We start from the raw sequence: 19,846 nt of genomic DNA, 5'->3' as shown, positions 1-19,846 counted from the left end.
AGGAGAACGGGGAGGCCAAACTAGAGATAGAAGGCTGGAGTGAAAAAGATGTTGAGGCATCGGGGCCTGAACATGCAGGAGGGTGAAAGGAGGCACAGTATAGAATGAAGAGGAATGATGTGGTATCTGGGGGTTGACATGCTGTCAATGGAATGAACCAGGGAATGTGATGCATCCAGGGTGAATCATGGAAAGGTCTGTGGGGCCTGGTTGTGGATAGGGAGCTGTGGTTTCTTAGCATTACATATGACACCTAGAGAATTAATGTAAACAGATGTGGCCCTTCTTCATCTGTTCCTGGCACTACCTTGCTAATGAGGGAAACAGCAATCAAGTATGAAAAAAATATTACTGTATCACCACCATGCTTCTGTGGAAGGAGACACCACCAAATCTGTATTCACTAAACCTTTGTCAAACCTGAATTCACTTCAACCCCGATAAATATATCTTCACTTCACCCTCAACAGTTGCATCTTAACTGACCCTCAACATACCCTTTACATCACTAGCCTTTGACTAGACCCTAACAAGACAGGTTCTCCTCAAGAATGATATCATAAAGTCTTATGAAAAAAACATCACTGGGGGAGGAAGAACAAAGAAGGAAACCAACTTATAGCAATCTGTAGCCAAAAACTGTAGCTTTGGGTAAATGATGCCAACTAATTTATCAAATATGAGCAAAAGTCAATGAAATATAAAGACAACATACCTTAAAACTCACAAAACCTTTCCCTGTGCAATTGGCAGAGGTCTTGCTTCTCAATATGCGAACATGCTCTATCTCACCACAATTTGCAAAGTGTGATCGAACGTCCTTTTCTTGAGTATCTGCAGGCAGAAAAAAAACATGAAAACAAAACAAGTTCTAATTCTAAACATACATTCATCACAAAATGAAAACTGAATTTTGCTGACATTCTCATCTGAATGGCACCAAATAATATTCTATAAGAACCCTGTGAAGAAGGAGTCTCTCTAATGATTCAAGGGGAAAAAAAAAAGGACTTTAGAAGGTTAGGCAAAATACCAAAATAGTTTCAGACAAACCCAAGCCAGAAAATTTTGCAATGTGTGTGTTGGCAGATAATAAAAGTATCACTAAAGCAGCAGTACAGGTATATGTAATGAGCAATACATGCTTGCTCTGCAACAAGGCATAACAACATTTCTGGGAGGCAGATACTCTATCTACCTATGTATCTATCTATTTTACTCTGATGCCTGTTCCCTTTGGGAACTCCCCTCAAGGAGGTAGCCACGACAAAAGTCTCCATAATTGTTGAACCTTTTTGCCGTTTCTTCACCTTTAGTGCTTCATCCTTAACAGGCCACTGGCAGATGGCAACTCTTGCATAGTGTTTTCAGAGCCTCTTACCTAATGTTCTGACTAAATATTTCTACTTAATGTTCTTTTTCTTTCATACTTGATCCATGTTTCCTGTGTTTGTGAGGTAGTGCTAGGAACAGATGAAGGAAGGCCACATCTGCTACTTAACATGTCTACCTAATATTCCTGCCTAATGTTCCATCTTACTACTTCTAGTTAATGCTCTCAGCTAATGCTCCTGCCTACTACTTCTACACTATGCAGCAAAAATTCTTAAAAATCATCATGGATAAGTGCCATAACAAGCTGGAGAAAAATTTTCTATTTCTTTCTCAATGAAGTACACTTTGAATGAGGTTCTGAAAATATACATACAAGTTAAGTGTCCACTAGCTTGATCACACAATACTTGGCAAGTTACTGCATCATATGATTACTTTGTAGCCACTGGCAACTTAAGAGCAGCCTATTTTGATAATTATTCTTTTCCCAATGCCTTGAAGCTTTAGAACTTCACACCCTCTCATGTCTTTCCCAATACCAATGACCTGACACATTTCAACACTCCCTCTAAAATTCAGAGGTATTTTCCCTTGTCTCTGTTTTGCCTATCACTAACCTCTCTATATTTCAATTAAGACCCAGTTTTAATGTGGAGTTTTGTCCATTACAGTAACCTAAAAAAAAAATATGTCTTCTCAGCAACTAAAAACAATGTCTGTATAGAAAGTTGTCTTTCTTGGGTTTACCAGGAACAGCATTTTAGCCATCTCTCATCTTCAGGCATCCCCAAACTTTTTATGAACAAGGCCAAATACAAAACTTTCACAGGATAGAAATGGCTCAAAGGCCATAATTTCAGGACCCTTGGATAACAGACAACCAAAATATCTAACTCTCACCAATACAAAAGCTTTGTCTAATTCTTAACTGAAAAAAGGATGCACAATTGCCCCTTTCATATATCATCTAATTGCTATAAACAGCAAGAACTAATTAGGAATAACCAGTGGCTTCACCAAATTTACTTCCTCCCACATGCGAATAATGTGAAAATTTTGACAAGCCAGATCTGGCTCATGGGCCATAGTTTGGGGACCTTAGGTGTATGACATAACATTGTAAGAAAGAGGACTGGTAATACATATAGTTTGACTGAGGTGACTAGGGAGTATACTGAAATGGTTTAGACATACAGAAAAGATAAGCAAAAGGGGGAGCAAGTCTCATGTAGTTTAATCTGAAATATTTTTGATATATTCCCCAGTATTATTAAAGTTTTTTTTTTTTTTTTTTTTTTTTTTGCATTGTCGCTGTCTCCCGCGTTTGCGAGATAGCGCAAGGAAACATACGAAAGAAATGGCCCAACCCACCCCCATACACATGTATATACATACGTCCCCACATGCAAATATACATACCTACACAGCTTTCCATGGTTTACCCCAGACGCTTCACATGCCTTGATTCAATCCACTGACAGCACGTCAACCCCAGTATACCACATCGCTCCAATTCACTCTAATCCTTGCCCTCCTTTCACCCTCCTGCATGTTCAGGCCCCGATCACACAAAATCTTTTTCACTCCATCTTTCCACCTCCAATTTGGTCTCCCTCTTCTCCTCGTTCCCTCCACCTCCGACACATATATCCTCTTGGTCAATCTTTCCTCACTCATTCTCTCCATGTGCCTAAACCATTTCAAAACACCCTCTTCTGCTCTCTCAACCACGCTCTTTTTATTTCCACACATCTCTCTTACCCTTACGTTACTTACTCGATCAAACCACCTCACACCACACATTGTCCTCAAACATCTCATTTCCAGCACATCCATCCTCCTGCGCACAACTCTATCCATAGCCCACGCCTCGCAACCATACAACATTGTTGGAACCACTATTCCTTCAAACATACCCATCTTTGCTTTCCGAGATAATGTTCTCGACTTCCACACATTCTTCAAGGCTCCCAGAATTTTCGCCCCCTCCCCCACCCTATGATCCACTTCCGCTTCCATGGTTCCATCCGCTGCCAGATCCACTCCCAGATATCTAAAACACTTCACTTCCTCCAGTTTTTCTCCATTCAAACTCACCTCCCAATTCAATTGACCCTCAACCCTACTGTACCTAATAACCTTGCTCTTATTCACATTTACTCTTAACTTTCTTCTTTCACACACTTTACCAAACTCAGTCACCAGCTTCTGCAGTTTCTCACATGAATCAGCCACAAGCGCTGTATCATCAGCGAACAACAATTGACTCACTTCCCAAGCTCTGTCATCCCCAACAGACTTCATACTTGCCCCTCTTTCCAAAACTCTTGCATTCACCTCCCTAACAACCCCATCCATAAACAAATTAAACAACCATGGAGACATCACACACCCCTGCCGCAAACCTACATTCACTGAGAACCAATCATTTTCCTCTCTTCCTACACATACACATGCCTTACATCCTTGTTAAAAACTTTTCACTGCTTCTAACAACTTGCCTCCCACACCATATATTCTTTTTTTTTTTTTTTTTTTTTTTTTTAATACTTTTGTCACTGTCTCCCGCGTTTGCGAGGTAGCGCGAGGAAACAGACGAAAGAAATGGCCCAACCCCCCCCCCCATACACATGTATATACATACGTCCACAAACGCAAATATACATACCTACACAGCTTTCCATGGTTTACCCCAGACGCTTCACATGCCTTGATTCAATCCACTGACAGCACGTCAACCACGGTATACCACATCGCTCAAATCCACTCTATTCCTTGCCCTCCTTTCACCCTCCTGCATGTTCAGGCCCCGATCACACAAAATCTTTTTCACTCCATCTTTCCACCTCCAATTTGGTCTCCCTCTTCTCCTTGCTTCCTCCACCTCCAACACATATATCCTCTTGGTCAATCTTTCCTCACTCATCCTCTCCATGTACCCAAACCACTTCAAAACACCCTCTTCTGCTCTCTCAACCACGCTCTTTTTATTTCCACACATCTCTCTTACCCTTACGTTACTCACTCGATCAAACCACCTCACACAACACATTGTCCTCAAACATCTCATTTCCAGCAGATCCATCCTCCTGCGCACAACTCTATCCACAGCCCACGCCTCGCAACCATACAACATTGTTGGAACCACTATTCCTTCAAACATACCCATTTTTGCTTTCCGAGATAATGTTCTCGACTTCCACACATTCTTCAAGGCCCCCAGAATTTTCGCCCCCTCCCCCACCCTATGATCCACTTCCGCTTCCATGGTTCCATCCGCTGCCAGATCCACTCCCAGATATCTAAAACACTTCACTTCCTCCAGTTTTTCTCCATTCAAACTCACCTCCCAATTGACTTGACCCTCAACCCTATTGTACCTAATAACCTTGCTCTTATTCACATTTACTCTTAACTTTCTTCTTCCACACACTTTACCAAACTCAGTCACCAGCTTCTGCAGTTTCTCACATGAATCAGCCACCAGCGCTGTATCATCAGCGAACAACAACTGACTCACTTCCCAAGCTCTCTCATCCCCAACAGACTTCATACTTGCCCCTCTTTCCAAAACTCTTGCATTTACCTCCCTAACAACCCCATCCATAAACGAATTAAACAACCATGGAGACATCACACACCCCTGCCGCAAACCTACATTCACTGAGAACCAATCACTTTCCTCTCTTCCTACACGTACACATGCCTTACATCCTCGATATATATAAATATATATATAAGTTTTTATCGAGGATGTAAGGCATGTGTACGTGTAGGAAGAGAGGAAAGTGATTGGTTCTCAGTGAATGTAGGTTTGCGGTAGGGGTGTGTGATGTCTCCATGGTTATTTAATTTGTTTATGGATGGGGTTGTTAGGGAGGTAAATGCAAGAGTTTTGGAAAGAGGGGCAAGTATGAAGTCTGTTGGGGATGAGAGAGCTTGAGAAGTGAGTCAGTTGTTGTTCGCTGATGATACAGCGCTGGTGGCTGATTCATGTGAGAAACTGCAGAAGCTGGTGACTGAGTTTGGTAAAGTGTGTGAAAGAAGAAAGTTAAGAGTAAATGTGAATAAGAGCAAGGTTATTAGGTACAGTAGGGTTGAGGGTCAAGTCAACTGGGAGGTGAGTTTGAATGGAGAAAAACTGGAGGAAGTGAAGTGTTTTAGATATCTGGGAGTGGATCTGGCAGCGGATGGAACCATGGAAGCGGAAGTGGATCATAGGGTGGGGGAGGGGGCGAAAATTCTGGGGGCCTTGAAGAATGTGTGGAAGTCGAGAACATTATCTCGGAAAGCAAAAATGGGTATGTTTGAAGGAATAGTGGTTCCAACAATGTTGTATGGTTGCGAGGTGTGGGCTATGGATAGAGTTGTGCGCAGGAGGATGGATGTGCTGGAAATGAGATGTTTGAGGACAATGTGTGGTGTGAGGTGGTTTGATCGAGTGAGTAACGTAAGGGTGAGAGAGATGTGTGGAAATAAAAAGAGCGTGGTTGAGAGAGCAGAAGAGGGTGTTTTGAAGTGGTTTGGGCACATGGAGAGGATGAGTGAGGAAAGATTGACCAAGAGGATATATGTGTCGGAGGTGGAGGGAACAAGGAGAAGAGGGAGACCAAATTGGAGGTGGAAAGATGGAGTGAAAAAGATTTTGTGTGATCGGGGCCTGAACATGCAGGAGGGTGAAAGGAGGGCAAGGAATAGAGTGAATTGGAGCGAGGTGGTATACCGGGGTTGACTTGCTGTCAGTGGATTGAATCAAGGCATGTGAAGCGTCTGGGGTAAGCCATGGAAAGCTGTGTAGGTATGTATATTTGCGTGTGTGGACGTATGTATATAAATGTGCATGGGGGGGTTGGGCCATTTCTTTCGTCTGTTTCCTTGCGCTACCTCGCAAACGCGGGAGACAGCGACAAAGTATAATAATAATATAATAAATGAGATGTTTGAGGACAATGTGTGGTGTGAGGTGGTTTGATCGAGTGAGTAACGTAAGGGTAAGAGAGATGTGTGGAAATAAAAAGAGCATGGTTGAGAGAGCAGAAGAGGGTGTTTTGAAGTGGTTTGGGCACATGGAGAGGATGAGTGAGGAAAGATTGACCAAGAGGATATATGTGTTGGAGGTGGAGGGAACAAGGAGAAGAGGGAGACCAAATTGGAGGTGGAAAGATGGAGTGAAAAAGATTTTGTGTGATTGGGGCCTGAACATGCAGGAGGGTGAAAGGAGGGCAAGGAATAGAGTGAATTGGAGCGATGTGGTATACCGGGGTTGACGTGCTGTCAGTGGATTGAAGCAAGGCATGTGAAGCGTCTGGGGTAAACCATGGAAAGCTGTGTAGGTATGTATATTTGTGTGTGTGGACGTATGTATATACATGTGTATGGGGGGGGGGTTGGGCCATTTCTTTCGTCTGTTTCCTTGCGCTACCTCGCAAACGCGGGAGACAGCGACAAAGTATAATAAAATATAAATAAATAATATATTCTTAATACCTATATATTAGTATTTAGTATATCAGTATATATTTCTAAAAATGGGAAACAGAAGGAGTCATGCGGGGAGTGCTCATCCTCCTCGTAGACTCAGATTGGGGTGTCTAAATGTGTGTGGATGTAACCAAGATGTGAAAAAAGGAGAGATAGGTAGTATGTTTGAGGAAAGGAACCTGGATGTTTTGGCTCTGAGTGAAACGAAGCTCAAGGGTAAAGGGGAAGAGTGGTTTGGGAATGTCTTGGGAGTAAAGTCAGGGGTTAGTGAGAGGACAAGAGCAAGGGAAGGAGTAGCAGTACTCCTGAAACAGGAGTTGTGGGAGTATGTGATAGAATGTAAGAAAGTAAATTCTCGATTAATATGGGTAAAACTGAAAGTTGATGGAGAGAGATGGGTGATTATTGGTGCATATGCACCTGGGCATGAGAAGAAAGATCATGAGAGGCAAGTGTTTTGGGAGCAGCTGAATGAGTGTGTTAGTGGTTTTGATGCAGAAGACCGGGTTATGGTGATGGGTGATTCGAATGCAAAGGTGAGTAATGTGGCAGTTGAGGGAATAATTGGTATACATGGGGTGTTCAGTGTTGTAAATGGAAATGGTGAAGAGCTTGTAGATTTATGTGCTGAAAAAGGACTGGTGATTGGGAATACCTGGTTTAAAAAGCGAGAGCAGTGGAATTTATTAAAAAAGGGGGTGACTGTATTATTGACTGGTTGGTGAGGTTATTTAATGTATGTATGACTCATGGTGAGGTGCCTGAGGATTGGCAGAATGCGTGCACAGTGCCATTGTACAAAGGCAAAGGGGATAAGAGTGAGTGCTCAAATTACAGAGGTATAAGTTTGTTAAACTTATTCCTGGTAAATTATATGGGAGGGTATTGATTGAGAGGGTGAAGGCATGTACAGAGCATCAGATTGGGGAAGAGCAGTGTGGTTTCAGAAGTGGCAGAGGATGTGTGGATCAGGTGTTTGCTTTGAAGAATGTATGTGAGAAATACTTAGAAAAGCAAATGGATTTGTATGTAGCATTTATGGATCTGGAGAAGGCATATGATAGAGTTGATAGAGATGCTCTGTGGAAGGTATTAAGAATAAATGGTGTGGGAGGCAAGTTGTTAGAAGCAGTGAAAAGTTGTTATCGAGGATGTAAGGCATGTGTACGTGTAGGAAGAGAGGAAAGTGATTGGTTCTCAGTGAATGTAGGTTTGCGGCAGGGGTGTGTGATGTCTCCATGGTTGTTTAATTTGTTTATGGATGGGGATGTTAGGGAGGTGAATGCAAGAGTTTTGGAAAGAGGGGCAAGTATGAAGTCTGTTGGGGATGAGAGAGCTTGGGAAGTGAGTCAGTTGTTGTTCGCTGATGATACAGCGCTGGTGGCTGATTCATGTGAGAAACTGCAGAAGCTGGTGACTGAGTTTGGTAAAGTGTGTGAAAGAAGAAAGTTAAGAGTAAATGTGAATAAGAGCAAGGTTATTAGGTACAGTAGGGTTGAGGGTCAAGTCAATTGGGAGGTGAGTTTGAATGGAGAAAAACTGGAGGAAGTGAAGTGTTTTAGATATCTGGGAGTGGATCTGGCAGCGGATGGAACCATGGAAGCGGAAGTGGATCATAGGGTGGGGGAGGGGGCGAAAATCCTGGGAGCCTTGAAGAATGTGTGGAAGTCGAGGGTGTTTTGAAATGGTTTGGGCACATGGAGACAATGAGTGAGGAAAGATTGACCAAGAGGATATATGTGTCGGAGGTGGAGGGAACGAGGAGAAGTGGGAGACCAAATTGGAGGTGGAAAGATGGAGTGAAAAAGATTTTGTGTGATCGGGGCCTGAACATGCAGGAGGGTGAAAGGAGAGCAAGGAATAGAGTGAATTGGATCGATGTGGTATACCGAGGTTGACGTGCTGTCAGTGGATTGAATCAGGGCATGTGAAGCGTCTGGGGTAAACCATGGAAAGCTGTGTAGGTATGTATATTTGCGTATGTGAACGTATGTATATACATGTGTATGGGGGTGGGTTGGGCCATTTCTTTCGTCTGTTTCCTTGCGCTACCTCGCAAACGCGGGAGACAGCGACAAAGCAGCAAAAAAAAAAAAAAAAAAAAAAAAAAAGCGAGATATACATAAGTATACGTATGTAAGTAGGAGAGATGGCCAGAGAGCGTTATTGGATTACGTGTTAATTGACAGGCGTGCGAAAGAGAGACTTTTGGATGTTAATGTGCTGAGAGGTGCAACTGGAGGGATGTCTGATCATTATCTTGTGGAGGGTAAGGTGAAGATTTGTATGGGTTTTCAGAAAAGAAGAGTGAATGTTGGGGTGAAGAGGGTGGTGAAAGTAAGTGAGCTTGGGAAGGAGACTTGTGTGAGGAAGTACCAGGAGAGTCTGAGTACAGAATGGAAAAAGGTGAGAACAATGGAAGTAAGGGGAGTGGGGGAGGAATGGGATGTATTTTGGGAATCAGTGATGGAGTGCGTAAAAGATGCTTGTGGCATGACAAGCATGGGAGGTGGGTTGATTAGAAAGGGTTGTGAGTGGTGGGATGAAGAAGTAAGATTATTAGTGAAAGAGAAGAGAGAGGCATTTGGACGATTTTTGCAGGGAAAAAATGCAATTGAGTGGGAGATGTATAAAAGTAAGAGACAGGAGGTCAAGAGAAAGGTGCAAGAGGTGAAAAAGAGGGCAAATGAGAGTTGGGGTGAGAGAGTATCATTAAATTTTAGGGAGAATAAAAAGATGTTTTGGAAGGAGGTAAATAAAGTGCGTAAGACAAGGGAGCAAATGGGAACTTCAGTGAAGGGGGCTAATGGGGAGGTGATAACAAGTAGTGGTGATGTGAGAAGGAGATGGAGTGAGTATTTTGAAGGTTTGTTGAATGTGTTTGATGATAAAGTGGCAGATATAGGGTGTTTTGATCGAGGTGGTGTGCAAAGTGAGAGGGTTAGGGAAAATGATTTGGTAAACAGAGAAGAGGTAGTAAAAGCTTTGCGGAAGATGAAAGCCGGCAAGGCAGCAGGTTTGGATGGCATTGCAGTGGAATCTATTAAAAAAGGGGGTGACTGTATTGTTGACTGGTTGGTAAGGTTATCTAATGTATGTATGACTCATGGTGAGGTGCCTGAGGATTGGCGGAATGCGTGCATAGTGCCATTGTACAAAGGCACAGGGGATAAGAGTAAGTGCTCAAATTACAGAGGTATAAGTTTGTTAAACTTATTCCTGGTAAATTATATGGGAAGGTATTGATTGAGAGGATGAAGGCATGTACAGAGCATCAGATTGGGGAAGAGCAGTGTGGTTTCAGAAGTGGTAGAGGATGTGTGGATCAGGTGTTTGCTTTGAAGAATGTATGTGAGAAATACTTAGAAAAGCAAATGGATTTGTATGTAGCATTTATGGATCTGGAGAAGGCATATGATAGAGTTGATAGAGATGCTCTGTGGAAGGTATTAAGAATATATGGTGTGGGAGGCAAGTTGTTAGAAGCAGTGAAAAGTTTTTATCGAGGATGTAAGGCATGTGTACGTGTAGGAAGAGAGGAAAGTGATTGGTTCTCAGTGACTGTAGGTTTGCGGCAGGGGTGTGTGATGTCTCCATGGTTGTTTAATTTGTTTATGGATGGGGTTGTTAGGGAGGTGAATGCAAGAGTTTTGGAAAGAGGGGCAAGTATGAAGTCTGTTGGGGATGAGAGAGCTTGGGAAGTGAGTCAGTTGTTGTTCGCTCATGATACAGCGCTGGTGGCTGATTCATATGAGAAACTGCAGAAGCCGGTGACTGAGTTTGGTAAAGTGTGTGAAAGAAGAAAGTTAAGAGTAAATGTGAATAAGAGCAAGGTTATTAGGTACAGTAGGGTTGAGGGTCAAGTCAATTGGGAGGTGAGTTTGAATGGAGAAAAACTGGAGGATATTTATCTATTTATTATACTTTGTCGCTGTCTCCCGCGTTTGCGAGGTAGCGCAAGGAAACAGACGAAAGAAATGGCCCAACCCACCCCCATACACATGTATATACATACGTCCACACACGCAAATATACATACCTACACAGCCTTCCATGGTTTACCTCAGACGCTTCACATGCCCTGCTTCAATCCACTGACAGCACGTCAACCCCGGTATACCACATCGCTCCAATTCACTTTATTCCTTGCCCTCCTTTCACCCTCCTGCATGTTCAGGGCCCCGATCACACAAAATCTTTTTCACTCCATCTTTCCACCTCCAATTTGGTCTCCCTCTTCTCCTTGTTCCCTCCACCTCCGACACATATATCCTCTTGGTCAATCTTTCCTCACTCATCCTCTCCATGTGCCCAAACCACTTCAAAACACCCTCTTCTGCTCTCTCAACCACGCTCTTTTTATTTCCACACATCTCTCTTACCCTTACGTTACTCACTCGATCAAACCACCTCACACCACACATTGTCCTCAAACATCTCATTTCCAGCACATCCATCCTCCTGCGCACAACTCCATCCATAGCCCACGCCTCGCAACTATACAACATTGTTGGAACCACTATTCCTTCAAACATACCCATTTTTGCTTTCCGAGATAATGTTCTCGACTTCCACACATTCTTCAAGGCCCCCAGGATTTTCGCCCCCTCCCCCACCCTATGATCCACTTCCGCTTCCATGGTTCCATCCGCTGCCAGATCAACTCCCAGATATCTAAAACACTTCACTTCCTCCAGTTTTTCTCCATTCAAACTCTCCTCCCAATTGACTTGACCCTCAACCCTACTGTACCTAATAACCTTGCTCTTATTCACATTTACTCTTAACTTTCTTCTTCCACACACTTTTCCAAACTCAGTCACCAGCTTCTGCAGTTTCTCATATGAATCAGCCACCAGCGCTGTATCATCAGCGAACAACAACTGACTCACTTCCCAAGCTCTCTCATCCCCAACAGACTTCATCCTTGCCCCTCTTTCCAAAACTCTTGCATTTACCTCCCTAACAACTGGAGGAAGTGAAGTGTTTTAGATATCTGGGAGTGGATCTGGCAGCGGATGGAACCATGGAAGCGGAAGTGGATCATAGGGTGGGGGAGGGGGTGAAAATCCTGGGAGCCTTGAAGAATGTGTGGAAGTTGAGAACATTATCTCGGAAAGCAAAAATGGGTATGTTTGAAGGAATACTGGTTCCAACAATGTTGTGTGGTTGCGAGGCGTGGGCTATGGATAGAGTTGTGCGCAGGAGGATGGATGTGCTGGAAATGAGATGTTTGAGGACAATGTGTGGTGTGAGGTGGTTTGATCGAGTAAGTAACGTAAGGGTAAGAGAGATGTGTGGAAATAAAAAGAGCGTGGTTGAGAGAGCAGAAGAGGGTGTTTTGAAATGGTTTGGACACATGGAGAGAATGAGTGAGGAAAGATTGACCAAGAGGATATATGTGTCGGAGGTGGAGGGAACGAGGAGAAGTGGGAGACCAAATTGGAGGTGGAAAGATGGAGTGAAAAAGATTTTGTGTGATCGGGGCCTGAACATGCAGGAGGGTGAAAGGAGAGCAAGGAATAGAGTGAATTGGATCGATGTGGTATACCGGGGTTGACAAGTTGTCAGTGGATTGAATCAGGGCATGTGAAGCGTCTGGGGTAAACCATGGAAACCTGTGTAGGTATGTATATTTGCGTATGTGGACGTATGTATATACATGTGTATGGGGTGGGTTGGGCCATTTCTTTCGTCTGTTTCCTTGCGCTACCTCGCAAACGCGGGAGACAGCGACAAAGCAGCAAAAAAAAAAAAAAAAAAAAAAAAGCGAGATATACATAAGTATACGTATGTAAGTAGGAGAGATGGCCAGAGAGCGTTATTGGATTACGTGTTAATTGACAGGCGTGCGAAAGAGAGACTTTTGGATGTTAATGTGCTGAGAGGTGCAACTGGAGGGATGTCTGATCATTATCTTGTGGAGGGTAAGGTGAAGATTTGTATGGGTTTTCAGAAAAGAAGAGTGAATGTTGGGGTGAAGAGGGTGGTGAAAGTGAGCTTGGGAAGGAGACTTGTGTGAGGAAGTACCAGGAGAGTCTGAGTACAGAATGGAAAAAGGTGAGAACAATGGAAGTAAGGGGAGTGGGGGAGGAATGGGATGTATTTTGGGAATCAGTGATGGAGTGCGTAAAAGATGCTTGTGGCATGACAAGCATGGGAGGTGGGTTGATTAGAAAGAGTTGTGAGTGGTGGGATGAAGAAGTAAGATTATTAGTGAAAGAGAAGAGAGAGGCATTTGGACGATTTTTGCAGGGAAAAAATGCAATTGAGTGGGAGATGTACAAAAGAAAGAGACAGGAGGTCAAGAGAAAGGTGCAAGAGGTGAAAAAGAGGGCAAATGAGAGTTGGGGTGAGAGAGTATCATTAAATTTTAGGGAGAATAAAAAGATGTTTTGGAAGGAGGTAAATAAAGTGCGTAAGACAAGGGAGCAAATGGGAACTTCAGTGAAGGGGGCTAATGGGGAGGTGATAACAAGAAGTGGTGATGTGAGAAGGAGATGGAGTGAGTATTTTGAAGGTTTGTTGAATGTGTTTGATGATAAAGTGGCAGATATAGGGTGTTTTGATCGAGGTGGTGTGCAAAGTGAGAGGGTTAGGGAAAATGATTTGGTAAACAGAGAAGAGGTAGTAAAAGCTTTGCGGAAGATGAAAGCCGGCAAGGCAGCAGGTTTATATGGTATTGCAGTGGAATCTATTAAAAAAGGGGGTGACTGTATTGTTGACTGGTTGGTAAGGTTATTTAATGTATGTATGACTCATGGTGAGGTGCCTGAGGATTGGCGGAATGCGTGCATAGTGCCATTGTACAAAGGCAAAGGGGATAAGAGTAAGTGCTCAAATTACAGAGGTATAAGTTTGTTAAACTTATTCCTGGTAAATTATATGGGAGGGTATTGATTGAGAGGGTGAAGGCATGTACAGAGCATCAGATTGGGGAAGAGCAGAAGTGGTAAAGGATGTGTGGATCAGGTGTTTGCTTTGAAGAATGTATGTGAGAAATACTTAGAAAAGCAAATGGATTTGTATGTAGCTTTTATGGATCTGGAGAAGGGTTCAACTAATATCTACATTAGCCTATTCTGCAGTTTCTCACCCAAATCAGCCACCAGCACTGTATCATCAGCAAACAACTGACTCACTTCACAAACCCTCTCACCCACAACAGACCGCCCCTCTCTCCAAAACTCTTCCCCAATTACCCAAATGGAATTTAGCTTCTAAAAGACCTCTCTTTCCCCAATAAAGTCTGTTGGAAAAGGGTTCAACTAATATCTACATTAGCCTATTAGACATGAGTTAACAATGTATGTTAGTGGACTGACAGCCTGTATATGCTGAATCTGTTCCATGCAAATGTTAATGATTAGGTAATAGATATGATTCGCCCAATGAAGCAAATGTTCAGAGCATTACAACTGCAAACAAAAGAAGCAGAAACATAGTACTCCAGTACTCAAAAGGTAAAAGAGATGACAAACCAAGTGAATGAATGACTGAATGGAATGAATAAATGTAATCAACAATACTACAGTGATGTGAATGAAGAAAGCTACAAAGCAGTTACACAATGTTCCATAAAGGTAGATCTTACAAGGAAGAAAGAGAGTGGAGAAAAAAAAAAAGTGACTAACTATGCATACCAAAACCACCCACCAGTTTCAACTTACTAGGTGGGAGGTAGCGTAAAAATACTGTATTCTTGAGTGCGGCCTCTAAACAAGGAATGGCCTTTTCAACACGTAAATAATTTCCATTGTATACCATGCCATCGGCTTCCAATGCAGCATTCGCCATATCCTGGGTCTTAAATCGAATATATCCAATCCGAGTTGTTTCGGGGCTATCAATGGAGTCTCTGTAAATAAATTCTTTTAATAAAATCTACATCTGCTTATGTGGGGTGATCTTCATATAAAAGGGTGATGATGATATTTCATAGCAAACATAATTTAAGAGTAAAACAAAAGAGGATTAATGCATGCAATCCATACATAAAAATGCTAAAGGAAAAGATGGGCAAAATGCTTGTAAAATGCTGAGAAATCAAATGGTCACAATGGCAAATGACAAGAGAGCTTGGAATATATATGAAAGAACATTTCTGTATCAATGTATTAATGCACACAGCAGTAGTTTAAAAACAGGAACAACAACAAAAGAGTATGGCAGACAGTGCAAAAGCCTGAAGAAATTCAACAGAAATAGTAAAAATTCTACACAACTTCAATCACAAAATAAGGGGATAGGGGAAAAAGAATACTTCCCACGTATTCCCTGCATGTCATAGAAGGCGACTAAAAGGGAAGGGAGCGGGTGGCTGGAAATCCTTCCCCTCTTGTTTTTTTTTTCCCAAAAAGAGGGAACAGAGAAGGGGGCCAGGTGAGGATATTCCCTCAAAGGCCCAGTCCTCTGTTCTTAATGCTACCTCGCTAATGCGGGAAATGGCGAACAGTATGAAAGAAAGAAAGAAGAGCTATCTTGGGTAAATTTGGCGATACAGCGATAGAGATATGGAAGAATGCAGTAAAGAGCAGAAGAGTCACTGGGGTCACTTAATTAGATAATGAAGGGTAAAGGAGTAAGTATGGTAGTGAAGAAAGGTTAAGGGACAGCAGTCATCTCAAACCTGACCTATGCAGCTGAAACACGGACACAGATTGAGTCACAGAGGTCAAGAACCCAGATTGTGGAAATGAGTTATCAGAGAGTACATGGTAGGACTAGATGGAATGAAAAAAATAATGAAGGGGTATAAGAAAGATTTGATATGACAGGGAATGCAAAGGGAATGAATTGTACAGTGGTAGAGCGGGTGAAACATAATACTTTGAGGTGACATAGGTACATGGAAAGAATGCAAGATTGGGAGTTTACAAGAAGAGTGTACAATTGTACAATAGCATGATTACAGGTGCTGGTGTGAAGGGAAGACCACATGGAGAAGTAGAGTGGAAGATTACTGAAAATTTATAGTTTCTAGGAAGATAGTAAATGTTCTGAGCACTCCATTTTCTGTGGTTTCTAGTTTTGTTGTATTTGTAATTGACAAGATAATTGACCAATCATATGAAGCATTGATCAGGTTGGTGGGTGAATTGTTTGAGGAAAATATACATAGCTATCACTTTAAACTTGAGATGTTTTCATGAAAAATACAACTTAGTGGAACAGCTGTACAGTGGAACTCATTTTACCATAAGATTCAATGGATAGAGGGGGTTATGGTTCTGAGAAGCATCTTAACCTAATTCTACACCAACATGTGAATAAACTGCCAAGAAAATACATGCACATCATTAATGTAAGTATTCAATTATGAAAAACACTTTAAAATAGTACTCTTTGAAGGAAAAATACATTATATTAAGCACAGGCTTCATACACTGATTCTTATCTTCAGTCCAGGCACTCAACAATTATTCCATGTTCTACAGAACTATATCTCATGCGGGCATGATCTTTATTCACCTAAAAGCATCACCCTGGAAACAAACTATCATTTAATATGCATGCACAGGTATTGTCACTGATGCAGTGGGCAAGCTAAGTTCTCTAGCAATATCAACACCAGGTTGACCAGCAAGAAAACCCTTCAAAACATATGTAACTTTATCTCCAAGCTGAGGTAGGGAAAAAACAACTCTACCTCTGTATTCCCCACGTGTCATAGAAGGCAACTAAAAGGAGTGGGAGCAGGGGGCTGGTTGCCCTCACTTTCCTGTACTTCAATTTCTACAAGAGGAAAACAGTAGAAGGACCCAGGCAGGGAGTGCTCATCCTTGACAAAGGATAAGATTGGGGTGTGTGAATGTATGAAGATGTAACCAAGTTCAGAAGAGAGGAAAGATGGGTAGTATGTTTGGGAAAGAAACTTGGATGTTCTGGCTCTCAGTGAAATGAAACTCAAGGGTAAATGGGAAGAATGATTTGGAGATGTCTTACGAATAAAGCAGCTGTGGAAGTGTAACAGAATGTAAGGAAGTAAACCCTAGACTGATGTGGGTAAACCAAAAGTGGATGGTGAGAGAGGGGTGATTACTGATGCTTATGCACCAGGCCACAAGAAGAAAGATTATGTTTGAGGAGCAGCTGAGTGATTCTGTCAGCAGTTTTGGTGCAAGACAACAGGTATTACTGATGGGTAACTCAAATGTGAAGGCAAGTAATGTGGTAGCATAGGGTATATTGGTATGCATGGGATATTCAGTTATGAATGGAAATGGTGAAGAGTTTGTGGGTTGTGTGCTGAAAAAAGACTGGCAACTGGGAATACCTTGTTTAAAAGAGATATACAAAAGTGTATGTATGTGAGTAGGACAGATGGTCAACAGCATTACCAGATTACATATTAATTGTTAGGCATGTAAAAGAGACTTCTGAATGTAGATGCATGGGTGAAGATTTGTAGAGGTTTTCAAAAATGAGAATAAAATTTAGGGGGGAAGGGAGTGGTAAGAGTGAGCTTGGAAAAGACTTGTGTGAAGAAATACCAGCAAAGATTGAGTGTAGAATGGCAAAAGGTGAGAGCAAATGAAATGAAGGGAGTGGGTGAGGAATGGGAGGTATTTAGGGAAGCAGAGATGGCTTGCGCAAAAGATGCAAATGGCATGCAAAAGATGGAAGGTGGGCATATTAGAAAGGGTAATGAGTGGTGGACTGAAGAACTAAGATGCTAGTGAAAGAGAAAAGAGAAGCATTTGGGTGGTACTAACAAGGAAGAAGTGCAAATGATTGGGAGATGTATAAGAAAAAGTGGCAGGGGACGGGGGTTGAAAAAGAAAGCAAATGAGAGTTGGGGTGAAAGTATCATTAAACTTTAGGGAGAATAGAAAGATCTTATGGAAGGAGATAAATAATGTTCAAAAGACAAGACAAGTGGGAACATCAGTGAAGGGGGCAAAAAGGGAAGTGATAACAGCTAGTGATGAAGAGATGGACTGAGAATTTTGAAAGACTGCTAAATGTGTTTGATGGTAAGAGTGGCAGATGTATGGTGTTTTGGTCAGGGTAGTTAGTGAAGTGAGAGTCAGGGACAGTGTTTTGGTGAAGAGAGAAGAGGTGGTGAAAGCCTTACAGAAGATGAAATGTGGCGAGGCGAGAGAAGTGAATGGTGCTGCAGATGAATTCATTAAGAAAGGGGGTGACTGTGTTGTTAAGTGGTTGGTAAGGATATTTACTGTATGTATGGATCATAGTGAAGTGCCCAAGGATTGGTGAATGCATGTATAGTGCCTCTGTATATAGGCAAAGGGGGATAAAGGTGAGTGTTCAAACTACAGAAGTATTAGTTTGTTAAGTATACCAGGAATATAGGGACAGTGTCAAATGAGAGGTAGAAACCATGTACAGAGCATCAGACTGGGGAAGAGCAGTGTGGTTTCAGAAGTGGTAGAGAATGTGTGGATCTGGTATCTGCTTTGAAGAATGTGTGAGAAATACTTAGAAAAAAAGATGGAATTATATGTGGCATTTATAGATCTGGAAAAGGCATATGACTGGGTTGTTAGAGATGCTTTGCGGTAGGTATTAAGAACATATGATGTGAGAAATAAGCTGCTAGAAACAGAGAGAATTTTCATCAAAGGGTGTAAGGCATGTGTATGAGTAGGAAAAGAGGAGAGTGATTGGTTCCTAGTGAAGGTTGGTCTGTGGCAGGGATGTGTGATGCGACCATGGTTATTTAATTTGTTCATGAATGGGGTAGTGAGGGAGGTAAATGCAAGAGTCTTCAAGAGAAGGTTGAATACGCAGTCTGTTGGAAATGAGAGGGCCACGGAAGTGAGTCAGTTGTTGTTCATCGATGATACAGCTCTAGTGGCTGATCTGAAAGAGAAACTGCAGAAGTTGGTAACTAAATTTGGAAGTGTGTGTAAAAGGAGAAAGTTGAGTGTGAATGTGAATCAAAGCAAGGTTATTAAGTTTAACAGGGTTGAGGGACACACTAAAAGTTTGAATAGAGAAAAATTGGGGGAAGTAAAGTGCTTCAGATATCTGGGAGTGGACTTGACAGCAAATAGTACCATGGAAGAGGAAGTGAGTCATAGATTGGGGAAGGGGGCAAAGGTACTAGATGCAATGAATAAATGCGGAAGGAACGAACATTATCTCGGGGAGCAAAGATGTTTGAAAGAACAGTAGTTCAAACAATATTATATGACTGCGAAGCATGGGTGACAGATGACTCCCAACCTACAATGATATGACTTGTGATTTTTTGACTTTACAATGGTGAGATATTCAACACTTTATTATAAAATAGGCTTTGTGTTAAATGATTTTGCCCAACTACAGGCTAATGTAAGTGTTCTACGAACATTTAAAGTAGGTTAGGTAAGCTATGATGTTTGGTAGGTTAGATGTACAGTATCAAATGTATTTTTGACTAACAATATTTTCAACTTACAATGGGCTTCTCGGAACGTAACCCCATTGGAAGGTGAGGAGCATCTGTATAGATAGGGATGTGTGGAGGAGAGTGGATGTAATGGGATTGAAATGTTTGAAGACAATATGCAGTGTAAAGTGGTTTGATCGAGTAAGTACTGAAAGGGTAAGAGAGATGTGTTGGAATAAAAAGAGTGTGGTTGAGAGAGCAGAAGCGTTGTGTTGAAATGGTTTGGACATATGGAGAGAATGAGGAGGAAAGGATGCAAAAGAGATATATGTCAGAAGTGGAGAGAACAAAGAGAACTGGGAGACCAAATTGGAAATGAAAGGATGGAGTGAAAAAGATTTTGTGAGACTGGGGTCTGAACATGCAGGATAGTAAAAGGCTTGCATGGAATACTTGCATGGTATACCTGGGTCAATTTGCTGTCAATGGATTGACCTAAGGCATGTGAAATGTCTGGGGTGAACTATAGAAAGGTCTGTGGGTCTGGAAGTAGATAAGGAGCTGTGGTTTCAGTGTATTACACATGACAGCTAGAGAATGAGTATGAAAAGATGTGGCCTTTCTTCTTCTGTTTCCTGGCACTACCTTGCTGATGCAGGGGGTAGCGATCAGGTGTTTGGGAGAAAATGTACG

At 42.1% G+C, this 19,846-nt stretch overlaps 1 protein-coding gene across 2 annotated transcripts in view; it reads right to left on the bottom strand.

Moving 5' to 3' along the window:
- Positions 1–19,846, bottom strand: part of LOC139751520 (uncharacterized) — a 122,394-nt gene that overhangs the window by 61,568 nt on the left and 40,980 nt on the right. For both annotated transcript variants that reach the window (XM_071667019.1, XM_071667020.1), the window contains exons 5-6: positions 14,487–14,674; positions 716–834 (exon numbers count right to left, since the gene is read on the bottom strand). In XM_071667019.1, coding sequence (XP_071523120.1) covers positions 716–834; positions 14,487–14,674 — 307 coding nt within the window. The remainder of the gene's footprint in view (positions 1–715; positions 835–14,486; positions 14,675–19,846) is intronic.

Source organism: Panulirus ornatus, chromosome 11 (assembly GCF_036320965.1).
Source record: "Panulirus ornatus isolate Po-2019 chromosome 11, ASM3632096v1, whole genome shotgun sequence".
Classification (NCBI taxonomy): Eukaryota; Metazoa; Arthropoda; class Malacostraca; order Decapoda; family Palinuridae; genus Panulirus; species Panulirus ornatus.
This window is presented reverse-complemented; position numbering and strand designations above follow the sequence as displayed.